Raw genomic sequence first — 20,590 nt, forward strand, 5'->3', positions numbered from 1 at the left:
GGGTGAGCCAGCCCTCGTCCGCTTTTGGGCATCATCATCTACATGTGTAAGATGCCTTTTTGAAAGGCAGTGAAAGCAAATGGCTTGGATTTGACTCCTCTATTAGTTCTTCCTTTTAAGCCAGATCTGCCATAAAGGACCTTGAGGGTTCCTGAGCCCTGGCTGCCCAGAGCGGGTGTGGAGTCTCCTTCTCTGAGACATTCAAAGCCCCTGGACCCACCTGTGTGATCTGCTCTGTGACCCTGCGTGAGCAGGGGTTGCACTGGGGGACCTGCAGAGGTCCCTTCAGCCCCCACCAGGCTGGGATTCTGGGATTCTGTGACCTGTTGGAGCTCCTTGTTTCTGAAATGTGGTAGAGCTTATAAGCGTTTCCTTCACATGGCAGTGTTGGTTCACATGAACACCTGTAGAGACTGCAGATTAAGTGCTCAGCTAAATTTTGTTTGGGAACAATCTCTGGAACCCTGATGGTAACACCAAAGCCTTACTTGCTTTGAGGCACATGATATGGCCTTTTGTGGAGACACTCATTGTCTTGTTATCATCCCCACCGTGTGATCACAGTGCATCAGTGACCACAGTATCACCAGTACCTGAATAGAACAACCTTGTGCAATGAATTTGGGCTGTCAGGGCCATGGGGACATGCTTTTGACTTCACTCAGAGTTGGCCAAGCCTCTGCTGGAGTCTGATTCCATCTTTGAGTGTCACGTTTGGAGAAAGATGCGGACCTTCTGGAAACGGGGTGGAGGAGAGCAGTGAGAAGTGTCAGGTACCTGAACGCCTGACTGTGCAAAGAGACTGAGGAGAGAGAGAAGGGATTATATCTGAGGGCCTCAAGATTGCAGGGACAGGAGGGTATGGTCCTCAAATGTGTACTCCAAAGGGGAAAGAGCAGTTGTTTTTCTGTATCAGTAATGGATAAAGCAAGGTGCATCTCAAAGTACTGCGAGAAAGATTCACACCAGACATTTGGAAAGTCTTTGTGATAGAGGATAGCGTGGGACCGGCGTAGATTGCTTGCAGTTTTGGTTGCTGAGCTCGTTCTAGCAGGTCGTGTGGCACATGGATGAGGGTTGTGCCAGGGACCTGAGTCTTCAAGGGACTCGGCAGCTTCTTGACTCTGGTTGCCTGTTCTTGAGGCCAGTTCTGATTCTGACATGGTGCCCCCATGCAGCCTTGGGTGAGGCTTTCACTATGGTAAGAGCTGTGAGAAGCCTCATTGAGAGACGAGTCTGTACCTGTGTGCACATATATGTACAGGCTGCCCAGGGCAGTGGTGGAGTCACCATCCCTGGCGGGGTTGAGCAGACATATAGGTGAGGTTCTTAGGGACATGGTTTAGTGCTAGGTTTAGGTTATGGTTGAACTTGATGATCTCATTCCAACCAAAATGATTCTGTGATCTGTATCAGGACACAGAACCACAGACCTTGGGAGCCTTCCAGCTGGTGACATCCTGGAACAGATCCTTCAATTGAACTTTTCCAGTCCATGAGACATATTTTCTCTTTCAGTTTTGTTGTGCATTGGCCCATGGTGGTGGCCCATCTGTGTTTTGTAATAGTCAAATACAGGGAACTTTTCAGGAATACACAAGTACCACCTTTCAGCTGTCACCAGGGACCCATGGCCTGCTTCTGGTTCTGGCTGCGTGTCCCTGATGTGCCGAAGAGCATCAAAGAGTGAAGAAACATGGGGAGTGTGGCTTGACAGAGCAGCATTGTCAAAACCACCTGTATAACACCTGCAGAAAACACAGGAAAAGTGGCAATATGAACCCAGCTGTGAAATATTGCAGGCAAAATCATGAAAACTTGGTGGGTGCTTACCAGCAACTAGAATAGGAAGATTATGCCTAAATCTCATTTCTGTTGTTGACCTTTCCTGTCCAGTGGAGCTGTAAGAACCTACTAGTAGGAAGGACTTGAGTGCTGAAGCCGTCGCTTTCTGATTCATGATACAGGTTTCACCTGGAATTTTCCAATGAAAGGTAATGACACCCAAGCCATCACTCCTCAGACCACTCCTGTTGTCCAGCCATGAGGGTTCTGTGTGTCGTGATGTTCCAGGAAGGATTCTGCAGATAAACAGAAGCATGTTTTTTTGTATAATGTCATGTCATGGCACTACATACCCTTTAGTATAATTTAGATATGGGGAGAAAGCAAAGAGGAGTTTGAATGAAGATGGGACACACCGAGCAGTGAGCTTGTCTATCAGATTTTATGAAAGAAACAAGGATGATTAAAATAACTTTTTTGTGCTGAGAGCTGATTGAAGTTTGTCAAACCCATCATGTCTTTATTTTTACCTTGGGCAGACATTTTTCTTGTAAGTTTTGTAATTCAGGTAGTGCAGCTAAACAGAAAATAAGACCTTCAGTGAATGACTAATATAAGCCAAAACCTCAATGGGAAAAATGGCAAATAATCCATCATTTTCTACATTAATCCCTCTAGTTAACAGTAATGCGGTAATTCATCTCCCTATACATCTATTTTCAGAATTATCCAATCTATCAATTAAAGCCAGATGCAGGCTGGACTTTCCCATTCTTCCAGGAGCTTTTTCCAACTGTGAGGATGCTGGTTTTCCTAAGGAGATGTGGGCCACCTGCAGGAAATGAAGGGAAGAAATGATGAACATTCGCAGAAGCCTATATAAGCAGAACTTGCAGTGCTAGTCGAAGATATTTAGAAGGCGATTTGAAATGCATGAGGTTTTTCCCAAGCTTCAGGCAAGCAAAATGTGTCTTCTCCTCAATGTATAGGTACGCTGGGATTATGTTTCTTTAAAGCAAGATGTATCAGGAGATAAGACTGAAAGTGTGAATCAGGTATAACCAGTCTCATGGCTACTGGGGAATGTGGTTCATAGGTGTTAGCAGCTCACTCTGGCAGCGCTGGTTTGACTGGCTCTGTATTCTGAAGGAAAGCCTAAACTTGGGGCCAGTTTTGACCGGATGGTGTCCTTAGCATAACTGCCATCAGTGATCAGAGCAGGTGTTTTCTCTAATACATTTACAAAAGCTTGGTGTGGTGTATCTGGCAGCAGGAGATAAATCGCATGCAGTAGCAATGACACCAGACCTTGGAAGCTGTTCCTTTCACTTCAGACGCAGCCCATCCTCTGGAGGCAGTGAGGGGAAAATGAGCCTATCAGCTCCTTGTGCCCATTTGGAACATGTCCCTGTCCCCCACATTGTTGTGTTTCTGCAATGATCCCCTTTCCCTTTGCTGACTCTCTGAATGGCCTTGTAATTAAGGACACCCTGTGAGGACACCAGCATTGCCCTGCGGTGACAATTAGGGTTTCTTTCTCCAAGCCAATGGCTGATACACGTTGTATTTCCCACAGCCGTGGGGGGAAAGAGAGTATTTTGCATTCGTGAATGTGTCAGATTCACAGATCTGCTGCCACATCGGCTCCAGTTTGAAGCTGGTTCTGACTTAGACGAGAAAATGTCAAAAAAACCCAAAGTGATATAGCAAGTTGACTGTGATTCAGTGAATGAAAAGCCATTTTCTCTGAGAAAACAGTAATCCTTGCCTTGATGTGGTGTGAAGAGCCCTGTTTTGCTCCCAAAGTCTCATTTCGAGATACAAACTCAAGACCCTCCTGTTTCCAGCCACCAGAGGTGATTGTAGGGTCAGTTTTTAAAACAAGATCTTTAGTCCTCCTGCTCTTTTGACCATACTTTATTTTGATCAATGTTTTCTGTGTCTCTCCATTTCCATGACAACTCTGATTGACAAATGTATTCTTCATTATGCGGACAAAAATAGCCACGCTACAGGTTGACGGGTGGTACCCACCTGCTGTCCCAACGGGCCATTCCCGCCTTTGCTCCTGCTGCTTGGAAACAGTGATGTCTTAGAGCTGGTGTCAGTGCCTTGGAAAATTTCACAGCAGAGGTATAGAGAAGCAATTAATATTCACAGAAAGATTACTGATTGAGATAGCTTTCATTGCACTGGCTTTAAAATAGCAACATCTCTTATTAATACCATCACTCCTAATAAATGCAATTAAAATTGTTGACTAATGAAAATTTTAGTGTTAATTTATATAATACAGACTTTATACTTGCAAGTAGGGCTTTCTTGATTCTGCAACATGTTGTTCAGGGAGAGAGAGGCTATCATCTCTGATTACATGGCTGTCATTTAGTAAGAAGAAAGCAATTTTTCAGAGTCTCCCTTGTTAAACATCACCCAGAGACTTCTCGAAGCAACAGCAGCCAAAGTTCTGAAGTGGTATTTTAAGTAAATCACTTCAAAAGTCAACAGTGTTAAAATGTTTTATGTAAGTGTTTGCACTGACGAATCCACCGAATTCAGCTTTTGCCATTGTATTGTGTTTAGCTATGAGAGGTGCATCAAATACACTTATTGCTTCGAGGACAAGGTGCTGGCAGATCAGAATAGATAGCACTGATCCTGGGAAATTAAATTTCTCATGTTTTGTGCTCCGTTTGCTGCTTTTCCACAGGAAGTGGGATACAGCACTGATTTTTGGAGCAAGTACTTCTGTTGCTGACATTTCTCTGTGTTAATCCATACATGGAAAGAACATCTGCTGCATCACTTTGCTCACACTCCTCTTCATGGAATCCTCAGGATCCCATGGAGTTTGGCATGGAGATGGTCAGCACCAAACTGAGTCAGTCCGTGCTGGGGTATTGCAAGCGCTGTGCTCTTACCTGTGTCTTTTGTGGAGATACTGATGAATTTGTGCCTTTGGGCAAGGCTTGATTCATTGGAAAAGCATCTATAGTTATATCTGCAAGTATAACTCTGCCTATAGCTCCAGTTCTGGTCCTGGAGCTCATGACCTGTGAGGGAAGGTGGAAGGATTTGTCCAGCTGTGGGATGACAGAGCCAAACTCTCCTTGTTATTGGCAGTGAAAGTTATAAGGATCAACCATGACAAATTGCAGGTAGGGAGGTTCAGCTTCAACATATTAACCAAAAGAATCCTTTTTACTGGGAGAATAGTGCAGTTCTACAACAGGGCACCCAGAGAGGCTGAGAGCGCTTTGTTGTAGAGGTCAGCGATTTGGTAGACAAAGCCACAGCTGGCCTGGTCCTGGAAATCACAGGGCTGGCCTAGACACCCCAGAGGTTTCTTCCAACCATTGCTTCTGTGATGGTGTCAGTGTATATTCAATAAATGGCCTGGGTCCATGACGCCCACCAGGAGCAGCTTTACAACCTCCTTCTTTCTGTCATCTACCCGCATTCCCTCTGCTAAAAGCTTGAAGCCATTTATCATAAGGAGCCCCTTTTTCTGACTCCTTTCTTCCCCTAGTTTGCTCTTTGTGTTGAAGTACAGCTCAACTCAATCCCGTCTATTAGAAACACCAAAGTCTGACGCTGCTCTCCTCTCCTTGGGAAGCCCAGCTCTCCTGCACCTCTTAGAGCAGAGCGGCCTTCAGTGTTTTCTGCCTCGTTTGCAGCAGCACCGTATCCCAGGCAATCTCCCCGCATTTCTGTCAGGGCATTTCCATGACTTCAAAGCCCTTTGGCAAGTGTGTATCTCTGCAGTTGATCTGAATGAGGTGTGACACCGGCATTTTTCAAGGAGCTTTCTTAGTTGCTTTCCGGAGTGGAGCTGGACGGGACGTGAGCCGGAGCACCAGTGGTGCGGAACACCTCTGCCCGGCAAGAAGCTTCTGCTTTGCTCTGTGGCTTTCTGTTTCTATAGAAAATAGCTCATTCGCTGTCTTTTATACTCCACTTGTCTTTTCCGCTTCATGTTCAACTGCTTACAGCTTCAGATTATGCAAAATGCTCTGAAGATGTTTGTTTCAGCGAGAATTTTGCTTGAAATCCAGAAGAACCTTACAAGCTGTGCAATACGTTTTGCTGCCACTTGTATGAAAGATAATTTGGATTCTTTATTTCTCTGCATAACATTTATAGTTGCATCTTTCTAGCAAAAAATCTAGCTACATTTTCATTGTAATCATCATTTATGTACTGGCTTACTCAGCTGTACTTTGGGGCATTCTTCAGCTACCTGTTTCTGCTACAGACTTGTAGCACTGAGAAGTTAATCTTGGTGTGTGTTTTAGCAAGTATAAATCTCAGCGATTTGATTTTTATGTTGGCACAGGACAGTATGCATGTTTGTACAAAGAAGGGGCTCATCCATGTACAGTTTGCACTATGTTTATTGAGATTTTGGGTGCCACAGTCACCAAGGCTGCGTGGTGAAGTCTTAGTGATGTGGCTTCACAGTGTGTGCACCAGACTGTGTAGACAAGGGAGGTGATTTCACAGGGCAACGGGGAGGGGAAAATAATGGCATGTGTATAAAGACAAAGAGGATGAATACTCCAACCATGAAATCACTATAAAAAGCAGTTTTGGTGAGCACGGCAAGCCTGAGTTTAGCTTTGGATAACGAGCACCCTAGATGCAAAAGTACATTTTTCCATCGGTTGTTGTGACAATTCTCTTTGTGTCTGTTGAAGCAGTAAGGAGACTGTTTGCAGACTCGCAGCTCACAGGGGTGCCACCAATGCGCTCTCCTGTCAGATGTGGGCTCAGAATTTCCAGCTTCTATCCAAATCGGGCATTTTTGGGATAGCTGAGAGTCATAAGTGCCTGTCACCTGAGTTTCTGAGTTCTGGCTTCAAAAAAGGAGAGAAGATTTCTTCTCGCTTTGGGTTATGGAGAACTGCATTGTGAATTATGCCAAATTCATAGAATCATAGAATCACAGAACGGTTTGTGTTGAAGGGCCCTTTCCAGCTCCCCCAGTGCCCCCCCTGCCATGAGCAGGGACATCTTCACCAGCTCAGGGTGCTCAGAGCCCCGTCCAGCCTGGCCTGGGATGTCTCCAGGGATGGTTCATCCACCACCCCTCTGGCCAACCTGGGCCAGGCTCTCACCACCCTCAGGACCAACAATTCCTTCCTCATGTCCAGCCTGAATCTCCCTTGGTTTAAAACCATCACCCCTTGTCCTGTCGCAACAGGCTGTGCTCAGAAGTCTGTCCCCATCTTTCTTATTAGACCCTTTTAAGTAAGGAAAGGCCTCAATAAGGTCTCCCTGGAGCCTTCTCTTCTCCAGCCAAACACCCCAACTCTCTCAGCCTGAATTCTTTAATCACTTCCATGGCCTGGATGCCACATGTGGCTTCACTGCTGGACAGGAGCATTACAGTGATGTGGGTGAGACCATTGGGAAGGTTGTGTTTGGATGTTAGAGCTGAGGTTCTGTGGGCAGCCGTGAGACGTGTTTCAGTTCAGAGGATATACATGGTAAAAGATCTTAGGGCAGGTATCTTCCACAAGTATGAAACTGTCCTCAGTCTTATTCTCCTGTGGCCTTGCAAATGGCCCGTATTGATTCCGTGTCCTGTGACTGTGCTGACAACAGATTTGGGGAAAGGAGAAGGGTCAAAGTCTGATCCTGGTGGGTTTCTGGCTGTTTCCCAGGCTCCAGCTGTGACCCTTTTGATGGAGCAACACATGAGCAGTCAGTAACGTTAGAAAAATGGTTCGAAGGCACGTAGGATTATTCTTCTAAAGACCTTCCTTGAATTTTACCAGGCTCTGTCATCCATGGAGGAATTCAGGAATCTGGATCGGGACATCGAGGGGTCTGCAAAACGGTGGAAGAAATTTGTGGAATCTGAGTGTCCGGAAAAGGAGAAATTCCCCCAGGAGTGGAAGAACAAGTCAGCCCTGCAGCGCCTGTGCATCCTGAGAGCCGTCCGACCCGACCGCATGAGCTACGCTGTCAGGTGGGCACACTGCTGCTCTGTACGCCCTCGACCAACAGACAGCGCTGGGTGTGCGTTTTGCGGGGAATGGGGGTAATTCAGGAATACGTTTAGATTTATTGATTACGGAATATGAGTGTTGCACGCTGGTTTCCCATAAAGGAGCCTGCTGAATGAGGCATCTCTGAACTCTGCTAGACCGTCAAAACATTTATTTTAACTGGAGTTTCTTGCTCGGGGAGGTCTAACCCCAATATCAGCAATAGCCATGGAAACAGTTTAACTCACACTGGGTGAGGAGCAGACATGCCAAGTCAGAAACGAGCATCATCACACAGGTGTTATACAGCTGCCAGAGACTTTTATCAATACAACTCCTACGGTTCATTTAAGTCGATATTAGTTTACTAGATCCTTTATGGTTGTTCCTTAGGCACAAGAATAAAGTCTAGAAAGGAAAATCTTATAGAGGCTTTCTCTTATTTATTTTTTTCCTGTAAAATACATAATTTATGTGATGCTAGTTCTGAAAGTTGTAGTTGTAAATTATGTAGTGAAGGTAACTAGGCAAATCTAAACTGCGTGAAGGTATGAAAAGGCTTGTTCCGGGAGAAACTAAAGGTCCTTCGCTCCTTTAGGACTTGTTTTTTTCTTCTCTGTGCTAGTAGTCTGGGATCTGACATTTCTGCAATGCCTCTCATGCCGCTGCCTCCCAAATGGTTTGTGTTGCTCCACCATCTGGCATGTGCATGTATATGGGTGCGTGTACCAGACTGTGTTACTCAGCGTATGAACTAGATTTCTGTTTCTGCTTTAAAATTCACAGAAAAGCGCAGGCAAGACTGAGCAAAGTCTCTCTATGGTCAATTTCTTAATGTTTTATTAAATTAAATAACTATAATTTATCATAATTATACCGTTCAAAACCATCTTCTTTTACATTTGTTACTTGTTTAAGGCTTATCCATGTGTTCTCTCAGCTGAAAAGATTGTTTTTTTCTGTCATTATTTAGTTTGAGTAAAATAAGCATTTGTCTTCCTGAAACTTTAAGTGCATATTTCATTTAAGCAAGCTTAATTAATTCCTTTCAACCAAAATGGTAGTACTCACATAGCTCAAAAATAACCAGAACATAAAGTTTTAATTCCTCATTTCCTTTCGTATCTCTCTTTTATGAACAGGTAAGGGAATCCAAGTTCAGAAGCTTGGCTGGATATTTTTAGGGTTTGAGCATGTCATACTCTTCTGTTTGCACAAGAGTATTTAAATGGTTTTGTTTGGTTTGTTTCTTATCTCGAAATATGTTAGAACGTAAACACATGCAAAGACTAACAGTCCACAGCACCTTCCCCGAGACTTCTTTGTAGATGTTTGTGACTAACATTCTTCTTGAAATACGGGATAGTTAGAATCTAGACCCAAAAGGCTTAAGAAGAGCTTTTGTTTGGGGAAATCTCATACCCCAAAAGCAAATGTGAAATTATCAGTGGTAACAATGACAGTCAAAATGCCTTTGACTTCCCGGTTCCTCCTTGATAGGATCATATTCGTCTAACATAGCCGCCACACAGAAGGCCGAAGGTCCTGTGCTCTCTCATGTTCCTAAGCACCTCCAAAGTTGGATTGTGTCTGTGAGTCTTCAAAATGTGATGGATTCTGTAGAGCCAGTAGCATTTCAAGGTCATACACATCTTAAATTCATAGAGTTTTGCATATTTGCAGTGTCATTGAATCGCAGAATTTGTTTTCCAGTTCTCAACTGGTTTGTTCAGCCTGGAGAAGAGGGGACTAAGAGGAGACCTCATCGTGGCCTACAGCTTCTTCAGCAGGAGCAGGAGGGGCAGGCTGAGCTCTTCTCTGTGACAGTGACAGACCCCAGGGAATGGCAGAAGATGTGCCAGGGAGGGTCAGTGGGACATGAGGAAAAGGTTCTTCACCCAGAGGTGCTGGACACTGAACAGGCTCCCCAGGGAGGTGTCACGGCCCAGCCTGACAGTGTTCAAGAAGAGACTGGACAACGTCCTCAGACACACGGTGTGACCTGTGGGGTTGTCATTGCAGGGACAGGAGTTGGACTCCATGATCCTGGTGGGTCCTTCCAACTCAGGACATTTTATGGTTCTATGATCTTCCATGATCTGTAACTTGCAGATCTCTTCCTTCTGTGTACCAGTTAAACATGCCAACATTAAATAGCTTACTGATGATCAATTAACATCACTACATATATAGTCCCAGCCTTCCTGTCTCTGAGAGTCTTGACAAGCACTTCAGTGCATTTAAGCGGCCAAGGAGTAACTCAGTATCCTACTCCAGAGGTTATTAGGAGTGTTTTAGATACCCTAGAATATCCCTGCTCCATCTCCAGCTGCTGTTCAGAAAGGCATAAGGCTCTTTATGTCCCATGTCATGTATAATACCTCCATAAAGATGGTCTAGGAAGCTCTTTAGTATCTAAAATGAAATGGATGCCACCCTCCCTCCGCCCCTGTACAGGCTTCTTGCATTTCCCCATCTTGGAATTTAGGTTTTTCAGCCACTCTTTGTACCAGATCACTGGGGATATTTGCATAGACTGTTTTATTGCCTAGGCCTAAGGAGCCACCAGGAGAAACCACTTTTATCACGACTCGCTCCTTAGAGCTTAGGTGAGGACAGCGCTCTACTGTGCGTCACTAAGAATCAGTTGGAGTGTGGAGGGTGTTGGTCTCTTCTCCCAAGGAACAAGTGATAGGATGAGAGGGAACGACCTCAAATTGCACCAGGGGAGGTTCAGATTGGATATTGGGAAAAATTTATTCATGGAAAGGGTTGTAAAGAACTGGAACAGGCAGCCCAGGGAGCTGGTTGAGTCACCATCCCTGGAGGTGTTTAAAAGACGTATACGTGAGGTTCTTAGGGACATGGTTTAGTGCCAGAGATGGTTGAACTTGATGATCTTAAGGGTCTTTTCCAACCAAAATGTTTCTATAATTTCATCAAGAGGAATTTTCCAGTGTAATTACCTATTTCATCCTTCAGTCTTCTTGAAGAATGTCAGCAGGGAGATTCTTGCAACACCGTTCATGTGCTCCCCTGCTTTCACATCCACAATGAGGTCAGATCAGTTCAGCAGCTACTAGCAGGGTATAGCTTGGTCATGGTGAAGTCCTTCCGAAAGCACTGGTGCTCCACTGAGGGTCAGACAATGCAGAAGGACTAAGGATCCCAGTGGCTGGCACCACCAGCTCCCCAGATAAAGGATCTTAAGCTTCATATAACCTAGCAAAGCTGTAAATTAGCCATTTGTCTCGCAGGGCATTTTTGCTTTATTTTTCTGGCACCATTTCTGCAATCATACTGCTTACAGGGTGAACCAGCCCATGAACACCTTATCTGAGAGACACCAAGTGTAGGCGCTCTGCCAGTCCTGTCTCTGGGATCTTCCTTTCCTGCACGCATGCTCCATTTCGAAGTCTCCAAGTCACATTAGTTGTGTTTCTGAATCTTCAAGGCGTCATTTCATAGAGCTGAGACAAGAACATTGTGACCTTGTATTTGATGGACTTCTTTAAATTTTGTGGACTGAAGCTTTCCAGTGGCCCTTCAGCAAATCTTGACCCAGAACAGAAAAATCTACTTGAAAGAGGTGCCAAACAAAGTGGAAGCTTTTTCTGTTGCAATCCCTACAGCATCTCTGTTCCCCCTGCCTTTCACTAGTCCTTGCAGGAGACTCTCAGCTCTCTTAGACGGAATTTGCCTGCCTTATTCTGGTATCATCCGCCAGGCTGATGTTTTCCTTCTCTGTGGTACTGAGGTTTTCAAAAGGCCTGAGTCATGAATCTGTGCTAGAAAAGCAGCTGCTGACTCCTGGGGTTTGAATACAACATCCCTACCTTTCAGTCGATGTTCACTGTGTCCTCTTTTCCTAAAGCAGTGATTTTGGAAAGCTGCCCCTGGGGAGATTCCGTTCTCCATTCGCCAGTTTCTCTTCAGGCAGATGCTGTGGAGCTGAGGTTTATTTCCCCTTCACTCAACTGTATTTTCCCTGGTGATTCTCACGCAGGGGCTTAAGTGACACACACTGGATATTCTTAGAGCTCTTTTGTCTTCCCAGAACAAAGTCATTTGGTAAATCATCTGGACTTTTTGTGGCATTCAGTGATAAATCCAAAGGAACGCTCTTTCCCCTCAAAGGCTGTATGGATTGCAAAGTACACGGCTGTTTTATGTACATTAACTATTTCTTCTCTGCTGAGATCCCTTTGTCAGAATCAAGCCCCTACTTGCATTAAACTTCTGAATAGAATGTTGGGCTGGTGGGTCACACTTTTTTCCCTCCACGTGGCATTTGTCAGATATTGGTGTCATTTTACCCCTGTAAAAAATGCCAAACGTTGCCTCTAAATGACAGCTCCTGAGGCCCAGCCTGCAGATCCCCTCTAAAATTTGTCATGCCCATTTATTTTATTAAGTTTCTCATTTGTTTGAATCAGCAAAATGAATACTAATTAATTGATTATTTACAGGAAGTCTGTCTTTTCTGAACAAGAGCAGACTGGCAAAACATTGTTTTCTTTCTGGCAGAGATTTTGTGGAAGAGAAGCTCGGCAGTAAATACGTGGTAGGGAGATCCCTGGATTTCGCAACGACTTTTGAGGAATCAGGACCTGCAACCCCCGTGTTTTTTATCCTGTCCCCAGGAGTTGACCCACTGAAGGATGTGGAGAAACAAGGTAAAACAATCCTGTCTCTAGGCGTACCGCAACATTGCTTTTTATCTTGGCATGACATTCTTGTTCTGTTTTTTTAGTTTGTTTTTAAACTCATCTCTTGCAGATAATGGAGTAATCTGTTAAAAATATATAATTGTGAGAAGACGTGATTGGTTTTGGTTTTTCTTTTTCCATAAAGCTTTTTGGATTTTTATCTAAAGTTTAAATTAAAACTTGTCTCTTCGCTGCGTTGCCTGGATTCCCAGTGTGGCTCACACTGCAACGATTTCTGAGCTGGTCTTGGACACAACCTATAATTTACATCAGAGATATCTAATATGCTGTCAGATAGATAAAATAAGCACCAGCTCCCTATAACATTCTGCTGGTTAACAGCAGAGTTTCCAGTTTTTAATCCTGTCCTTCCTGAGCTGGTTTTGGTGCGGATGCTCAGATGTGATTTCTATTGTGCACCAGTCAGTGCCTGCGCTCTGAAGGTGCCAACGTGCAGAATTCCCTCTGGGTCTCAGCTCCTCTGTGGAAGAATTATCATATTCAGCCTGGACGTGGCAACTACAGCAGGTCTGGAAACAAGATCACTTCTGATTGTCAAACAGTCACTGCAGCCACTTCTTTTGAGACTTTTACAGCCAAGGGGCTCCATCCCGCTGGGCCAGAGGGTCCGATGTCTCTGGGTGCTGTTTCAGGGCTGCTCTGATTGCTGTGCTCCTCAGCACGTGTCTTTTCTCCTTCTCCACATATCTCCAGGACTGTGATTGCTGGTCAAGCTCTGATGCTCCCAGCAGTGTGGACTGTTGTATATGCAAACTGTATGGAATGGAATGGAACGAAACGGAACGGAACAGAACAAAATAGAATAGAACAGAACTGAATTGAATCACAATGGAATGGAATGGAATGGAATGGAATGGAATGGAATGGAATGGAATAGCATAGTATAGAATAGCATAGCATAGCATAGCATAGCATAGAATAGAATAGAATAGAATAGAATAGAATAGAATAGAATAGAATAGAATAGAATAGAATATTTCAGTTGAAAAGACTCCACAATTATCATCTAGTGCAACTGCCTGAACACTTCAGGGTTGACCCAAAGTTAAAGCATGTTATTAAGGGCATTGTCCAAATGCCTCTATTCGTAGGACCACAGTAGAGCTGCTGGCTGGTTTTTAGCAGGCAGGTCTCCAGACTAAACATCATTAAGGCTGGTGGCCCCAGCAGAGAAACCAGTAACACTGAAACCAGAGAAACCAGTAACATTGAAACCAGAGAAACCAGTAACATCATCCAGGTGAGCAGTGGAAGAACACTGACCTGTGGGTTTCTTTTCCTGTCTATGGTGCACCTTCTGGGTCATCCCAAAATAGTGTTTGAGTCAGTCTCTACCCACATTTCCACAAGCAGCTTTCAGAGGTGTTAAAGCCCAGTGCAGCCTTAGCCACAGGCCAGATGGTATTTTTCAGCCGTGGGGAGTTCCTGGACTTTGCCCCGTGTTTTGTGCTCTTTCTGTCCTGACTCAGGTCTCATTGTTGTGGACGGAAGGGGATCCCCCTGAGGAAGGTCCTATCGTGTGCTCGGCTTCCCTTTGCAGCCATGTCAGTGATCCTGTCTCTCATTGTGCTGGGAAATGAAGCACTAAAATCCAACCACGAATGCTTTTAATTGGAATTGTGAAGACGTGTGTTTACACCTGCGGTTAGTCAGCCAGAAAAGCTACAGCAAGTAGAAGTGACAAAAATCTCATGAAATAAAATCACTGCTTCAGTACAGCTGCAGTGGCCTTAAAGCCTGCCTCACCGGGGTTTGGAACAGATTCATTATTCAACATATTTTCTGCCCTTCATTAGGTTTTATTAAAGTGCAAGTCTGGCTAGATAATTCTTGTGAATGGAAGGTCTCTTCCTGCAGATGCTGCTCACTCCTGGGACCTTTGCTTGGCAGCGCAGGGAGGACCCACTGCAAACCCTGTTGGCTCGGGAAGCTTCCCCAGGGCAGACTGGCACCGTCTTTGGTGCAGCAGCCAGAACAGTCCTGTCCCTATCTGTGAAGTGGAAATAACAACCAATATCAATTCTATTATTAATCACCTGGTTTGCATTAGTGCCCTACCGTCTATAAATTTGCCCCACCCCTTCTTTAACTTTAACATTCTAAACATACACTGATGTGCATCTTTATATGTAGGTATTTATATCAGCATATAATGGATATGTATACCTTTTATAAGACTAAACTGAAAGAGGGTAGATTTAGATGAGATTTGATGAAGAAATTCTTCCCCGTGAGGATGGTGAGGCCCTGGCACAGGCTGCCCAGAGAAGCTGTGGATGCCCCATCTCTGAAAGTGTTCAGGGCCAGGCTGGTTGTGGCTCTGAACAACCTGGTCTGCTTGAAAACATCTCTGCTCATGGCAGGGGGGTTGGAACTAGATGATCTTTAGAGTCCCTTCCAACCCAAACTGTTCTCTGATTTTTGAGAGGGTGGGTCTTGAAGGCAGAGATGAACAGCTCTCAACGTTGGCAGCCACTAAAAAGGGTAGAAAGAAAACTGGAATCTCTCAAATATGGGGAGAGCTGTATCCCAGGGGGTTGCTGTAGTAAGGCTAAGCAGAGAGCTCGAGCAACTGGAAGAGTTTGGATATTTGTTTTACTTAGGTCCATCTGTTTCCAATCATGTACCAACAGCTGAATCCCAAGACTCGCCTGCTTGTAGCAGAAATCAGGAATTAAAGGTGCACCGTCTGGATGAAGGCGAATCTGGATGCAGAGTGCAGGCAATCCCATGGGATCAGCACTTGGGGACATGTGTGCTGACCCCCTGGCTGAGCTGAACGCATCGTGCTGTGATGCACAGACCCAGTGTGGATGTTTGTTGAGCTGCTTCCCTTTGTCAGCACAAATTGGTGATCATTTTCTGAGGAACACACAGCAGAGACTATTTGCTCCAGGCAGTTGCTTCTCCTGTGAGATGAGGAGAAACTGGTGTTCTCCATCTTTGGGTGACAGATGGATTCAGAAAACTAAACAGGAGGTTTTTAGTCATGATCACTGAAAGGCTCTGAGGTGCTGGGATGCTACAGAGAAATCAGGGGAGTCTGGAGGAATACCGCAGACTGAATGAAGAAACATGAAGTAGCTGTCACCCTTCCTCCAGAGCAGGACTGTAAATGACATGGGTTTTGAGGTTCCCACCCTGCACCATGCAGAGAGGGATGTAGAAGCATGCATGAGGAAAACTGTGACCAGCAGGTCAAAGGAGGTGAATCCTCCCCCTCTACTCTGCCTGGTGAGGCCCCATCTGGAGTTGTGTCCAGTTCTGGGCACCCCAGTTTAAGAAGGACAAGGAATTACTGGGGAGAGTCCAGCGGTGGGCTACAAAGATGCTGAGGGGTCTGGAGCTTCTTTCTTACAAGGAAACGCTGAGAGAGCTGGGGCTGTTGAGCTGGAGAAGAGAAGCTGAGAGGGATCTGATCAATGGGATCAATATCTCAGGGTGGGTGTCAGAGGATGGACCAGACTCTGTTCTGTTCAGTGGTGCCCAACGCCAGGGTGAGGGGCAACGGGCACAGACTGAAACACAGGAGGCTCCATCTGAACAAGAGCAGAAACTTGTTTGCTGGGAGGTGCCAGAGCCTGGCCCAGGCTGCCCAGAGCGGGTGTGGAGTCTCCTTCTCTGAGACATTCAAAGCCCCTGGACCCACCTGTGTGATCTGCTCTGTGACCCTGCGTGAGCAGGGGTTGGACCGGGGGATCTGCAGAGGTCCCTTGGCCACAGCCAGTCTGGGATCCTGTGAGTGTGACTGTAGGGGTGGTCTGCAGTGGCTCCTGGAGCATCCCGTCCCAAGGGCTCTGCCACAGTCCACTGGTCTTGGGCCTTTTCACAGGCATTGTGGTAAACCCTGAGGCATCTCCACACCTGCTAGAGACCATGATGATCCCTGAGGACTCTGGAGGGCTGACTGATCTCTAGCTCTGAGAAACCTGGGAAGCCTTGGCTGAGGCCAGAGGAATCTCACACGGATTTCAGTTCAGCTGCCTTCTGAAGGGTTCCTAACCTTAGTGCTGGTTCTAGCACGCGTCGCAGGGTGCACTTCCCCACCGAATGATGTCTTGTTCAAAGCCTATTTAATCAGCAGGAAATTATTTTAATTTCCTATCACTGTAAAATATGTTTTTACACAAGGTTGCAGGGGAATAATGTTCTTTAAACAAGAGACACTTCATAATAATGCACGTTTGTGTTGATGCCGCTTTGTAATTAAAAGTAGTTTGGAAGAAGCTGCTGCTGTTTTCAGTGCTTTGGCGAGGAGCGTGTGAGAGACAAGATAACTATTATAAGAAGTGTGATATCTGTTCTGTGAGGGTTGTTGATAAGGCTGAACTCTGCCTCGCTGCCTGAGCTCGGCTGTGCTGTGCCGTTCCACGTAAAAGTGCTGAGCGTTGCTCTTTTCTTTGCCTTTTAGGGAAGAAACTTGGTTATACATTTAACAACAGGAATTTCCACAATGTTTCCCTTGGACAAGGTCAAGAGGTGGTTGCTGAACAAGCTCTGGATCTGGCTGCGAAGGAGGGTCACTGGGTCATCCTTCAGGTACGGCGACGTTGGAAACAGCCCCTCCATTCCTGGGTGACCTGGTGCTGTTCACCTTGGTGACAGCAATCTGTCCTTAGCTGGTGGGAAATGGGACAGGGTGTCATCTGGGTGTCCAAAGCAAAAACCTTGCTGCTATCTATTGCTTTTATAGGCCATAGTGATTTTGGTTTTCTTGCTCTTTGAGCCTTCTGCAGGGTGTGTGGTTGCAGGGAGTGCTCTGAGCGAAGGTTGTGCTATGCTTTCTGGTGCCTTTATTTGCTTTGTGAATAAAGAGCTTTGATCTTAAAAGCTGTTAGATTAGTTCTCTTACTACCACTCAAAACTTATGGTGTGTTGAAATGAGCACTGAGGATGAACACACCGCCGTAGGAAAGGCAGAGGGTATCTGCAGCAGTGCCGATTCCTTTACACATCCCAAACAGGTTTGAAGCTCTTATCGCAACTCAGCAAAAAGTTTCAGAGCCTTTTAGGGTGTGAAGGGGCCTCTGTCTTTGTCAAGTGCTCTCTGGAGCCACTTATTCAAGGAGTGCTTGGGTTTGTTAATATGCAGAGTCAGTGATTCCAGCTCTCTCTGCAGGCCTTGGGAACTCCTTTGATTTCCTTGATGTGGATTTTATAAATGTTTATTATAACTGAATTGTTTGGATAAGAATTGGATTAAGACGAAGCTTTGAGTCTTGATCTGAGCCTACAGTCATGATTTTGGATTTAAATTAAATGCCATTGATATTTTGATCTTAATTTTTGCATTTTTTCAAGCTCCAAGGTAGACAATGCTGGCCTTTTCGAGAGCTTTTACTACAGATGGCTGCAATGCTGGCCTCTGCCGTTGAGACGGCCAAGAAGAAAATATACAGCTTTTTGAGAGATATTCCATTCTGCAATGCAAAGTGAAGGTTTTTTTTCTGCTGTGTTGGTTAGCTCCACAAAAATCCATTTGATAACAAGTTCAGCCTCTAGACCTCTCAGCATCTTTGTGTCCCTCCGCTGGGCTCTCTCCTGTAATTCCTTGTCCTTCTTAAACTGGGGACCCAGAACTGGACACACAACTCAGATGGGGCCTCACGAGGGGAGAGCAGAGGGGGAGGAACAACCTCCCTTGACCTGCTGGTCACCTCTTGGGACTTCTGTGGGCTCCTCGGTGTTGCTCACCTCCCCAGCTGTCTCTTTGGGGCTGGATTGATGGAGAATTGGTCCAAACTAGGGTGTTACCCTGGGACGGGATGGCAGGGATGGCAGGAGCTTGGTGTTGCACACATACAAAGTTTCACACAGACACCGGGCACCACCTTCTTCTCCATAGCCTCCCATTCATTTGAAGGAGTAGAATTCAATTTTAACGTGGAGATGGCGCTAATTGCCAGTTCGTTACTCACAGCAAGTTCTGTAGGAGGTAGGGAGCAACCAGATACCACAGGCGGTCTGATGGTCCATCAGGGCTCTGCTCGCTGCAGCTGCTGCTGGGTGGAAGCTTCCTACGATGAAGACCTTCCCACCTTGTGTAAAAGTCCAAACACATAGTTGAATAATCTCTCACCTTCCATCGTGCAGCTGTGCTGGAAGATTAATCCTGCTGCCAGTGTCACTCCAGGGCCAGTGTCTTCCCAATTTGCTCGTTGTGATTCTCTGGTCCCTTCCTGGAATACCTTGGCTGTGAGAGTCTCGGTGCCGGTTCTCTTGCAGGGCTGCGAGATGTTCTGTCCTTGGGGGCTGGCTGGTTGAAACACCTGCAAAACCCAACATTTCTTGAAAAGATTTGTTGAAAATGGGAAGATCAGACCAAAGTGCACGATGTGCTCAACTTGCCGAGCCAGATAATCTGTATCCCAGAATATTAAAACTCTGGTAGAAGAAACTGCATGTCCATTGCAAGTCTTGGTAATGAATCTGTCAAATCAAAAGGATGCCATCTGACTACCAATTAGCAGATTCTTTATCATCTGTGTTTAAAACAGTGGGAAATTATTGGAGCAAACAAATTAGTCACAACTCAACAGTATGCAAAGTTTCAGAACAAACTTTGAAGGACAAAATAAGTACAGAATTGTAGGTAAACATATCAAATGTAATAAGAATTTGCTAAAGATGGATGGGGTCTATTTTATCCTTTGCACTGTGATGTAACTGTAGTTTTAGAGGAAATACAGCAGCTCTAGTTGACATGGACTGTAGTAGAGCTGCAGAGATGGTCCCACGCAGGAATGAATTAGAGAAGGTGCAAGGAGTTGAATGTTGCTAGCAGAACTGCTAAGGGACAGTCTTGCTTAAGACATGACCTTGGCTTAAAAAAATCAGTATTTGTTAATGAATTTGCACTGACACAGTATTAAAAAGCGTGTTGTTGATAGGGAAGATCAAAATGTGTTACAGGAAGACTGCAGCAGCCTGTAGGTCTGGAGTGGCTGAAATGGGATGACATTGTTAGAACAGCTCAAGTTCATGTGCTCAGGACTAATAGCAAAGAGATAAAGAGCTGCTCCAGGTAAGAGACATTCCTGCAATGAAATGGCAGGTATGAGCTGGAATTGGGACATCCTCTGGCTGTCTGAGCTGTGGTGGCAAAGCCTTAACTGTTCTTAAGAGGACATTTAATAGATCTATGGATGGGGTCTTGGCCTGGAGGTTGTGTCTTATTTCCTGTCCTTCCTGCTGTCCTGAGTTTGTAGGCACTTCACATCACAGTTTCTGCCGCTTTAACTGAACAAACATAGGTAATACCAGTGTGGGAATTCATGGGACATCATGCAAACTGTAGGCAAGGTGGGAAAAGAATAAAGACTTTGGCCATTTCAGGGATCTGCTTGGAAGAATCCTGTGGGATACAGTCCTGGAAATAAAGGCAGTCTGGAAAAGCTTATTGATATTGAGAGATCAAAGGCGTTGAGACAAAGTTCTTAGGAACATGCGTTAGTGCTGGAGTCAGGTTATGGTTGGACTGGATGATCCTGAGGGTCTCTTCCAACTGAAATGGTTCTATGATTCTATGGTCATCAGCATGAAGTCTGGCTGGAGGCCTTTCGCTAGTGGTGCACCACAGGGGCTGGTACTGGGTCCTATCCTGTTAAACACCTCTGTTAACAACCTGGATGATGGGACAGAGTGCACCCTTGGCAAGTTTTCAGATAATGTAAAAGTGCTGAGAAGTGATTGATAAATTAGATGGGTGTCCCGCCTTTCAGAGGGACATGGACAAGCTGGAGAATGGGTCTGGCAGGAACCTCATGATATCCAATAGGTAGAAAAGTCAAGTCCCGCACCTGGAGAGGAATAATCCCATTGCACTCGTTTACTCTGGAGAGCAACTGCTTGGAAATCAGCTTTGCAGGAAGAAGACTTGTGAGACCCAGTGCACAACAAGCTGAACATGACCAGCAGTGTGCCCTTGTAGCAAGGGAGGTCACCAGTCTCCTGGCCCACGTTAGCGTGAACTTTGCTGGCAGATCAGGAAACTGGTCCTGACTGCTCAGCTCTGGTGAGACACATCTGGCTTGCTGAGTCCAGTACTGGGGAGTGTTCAGCCTCAAGAAGAGATGACTTGAT

The 20,590-nt window shown here is 45.5% G+C and overlaps 1 protein-coding gene across 8 annotated transcripts in view; it reads left to right on the forward strand.

Moving 5' to 3' along the window:
* The window catches only part of DNAH9 (dynein axonemal heavy chain 9), a 197,461-nt gene that overhangs the window by 144,807 nt on the left and 32,064 nt on the right, over positions 1 to 20,590 (forward strand). For 7 of the 8 annotated variants that reach the window (XM_065034502.1, XM_065034500.1, XM_065034499.1 and 4 more), the window contains 3 exons: positions 7,566 to 7,759; positions 12,306 to 12,454; positions 16,920 to 17,047. In XM_065034502.1, the coding sequence (XP_064890574.1) occupies positions 7,566 to 7,759; positions 12,306 to 12,454; positions 16,920 to 17,047 (471 nt within the window). Of the gene's footprint in view, positions 1 to 7,565; positions 7,760 to 12,305; positions 12,455 to 15,111; positions 15,988 to 16,919; positions 17,048 to 20,590 lie in introns of those variants that run through there. The other variant, XM_065034504.1, reaches the window with a different exon arrangement.

The sequence above is a fragment of the Columba livia genome, chromosome 18, assembly GCF_036013475.1.
Source record: "Columba livia isolate bColLiv1 breed racing homer chromosome 18, bColLiv1.pat.W.v2, whole genome shotgun sequence".
In the NCBI taxonomy this organism is placed as follows: Eukaryota; Metazoa; Chordata; class Aves; order Columbiformes; family Columbidae; genus Columba; species Columba livia.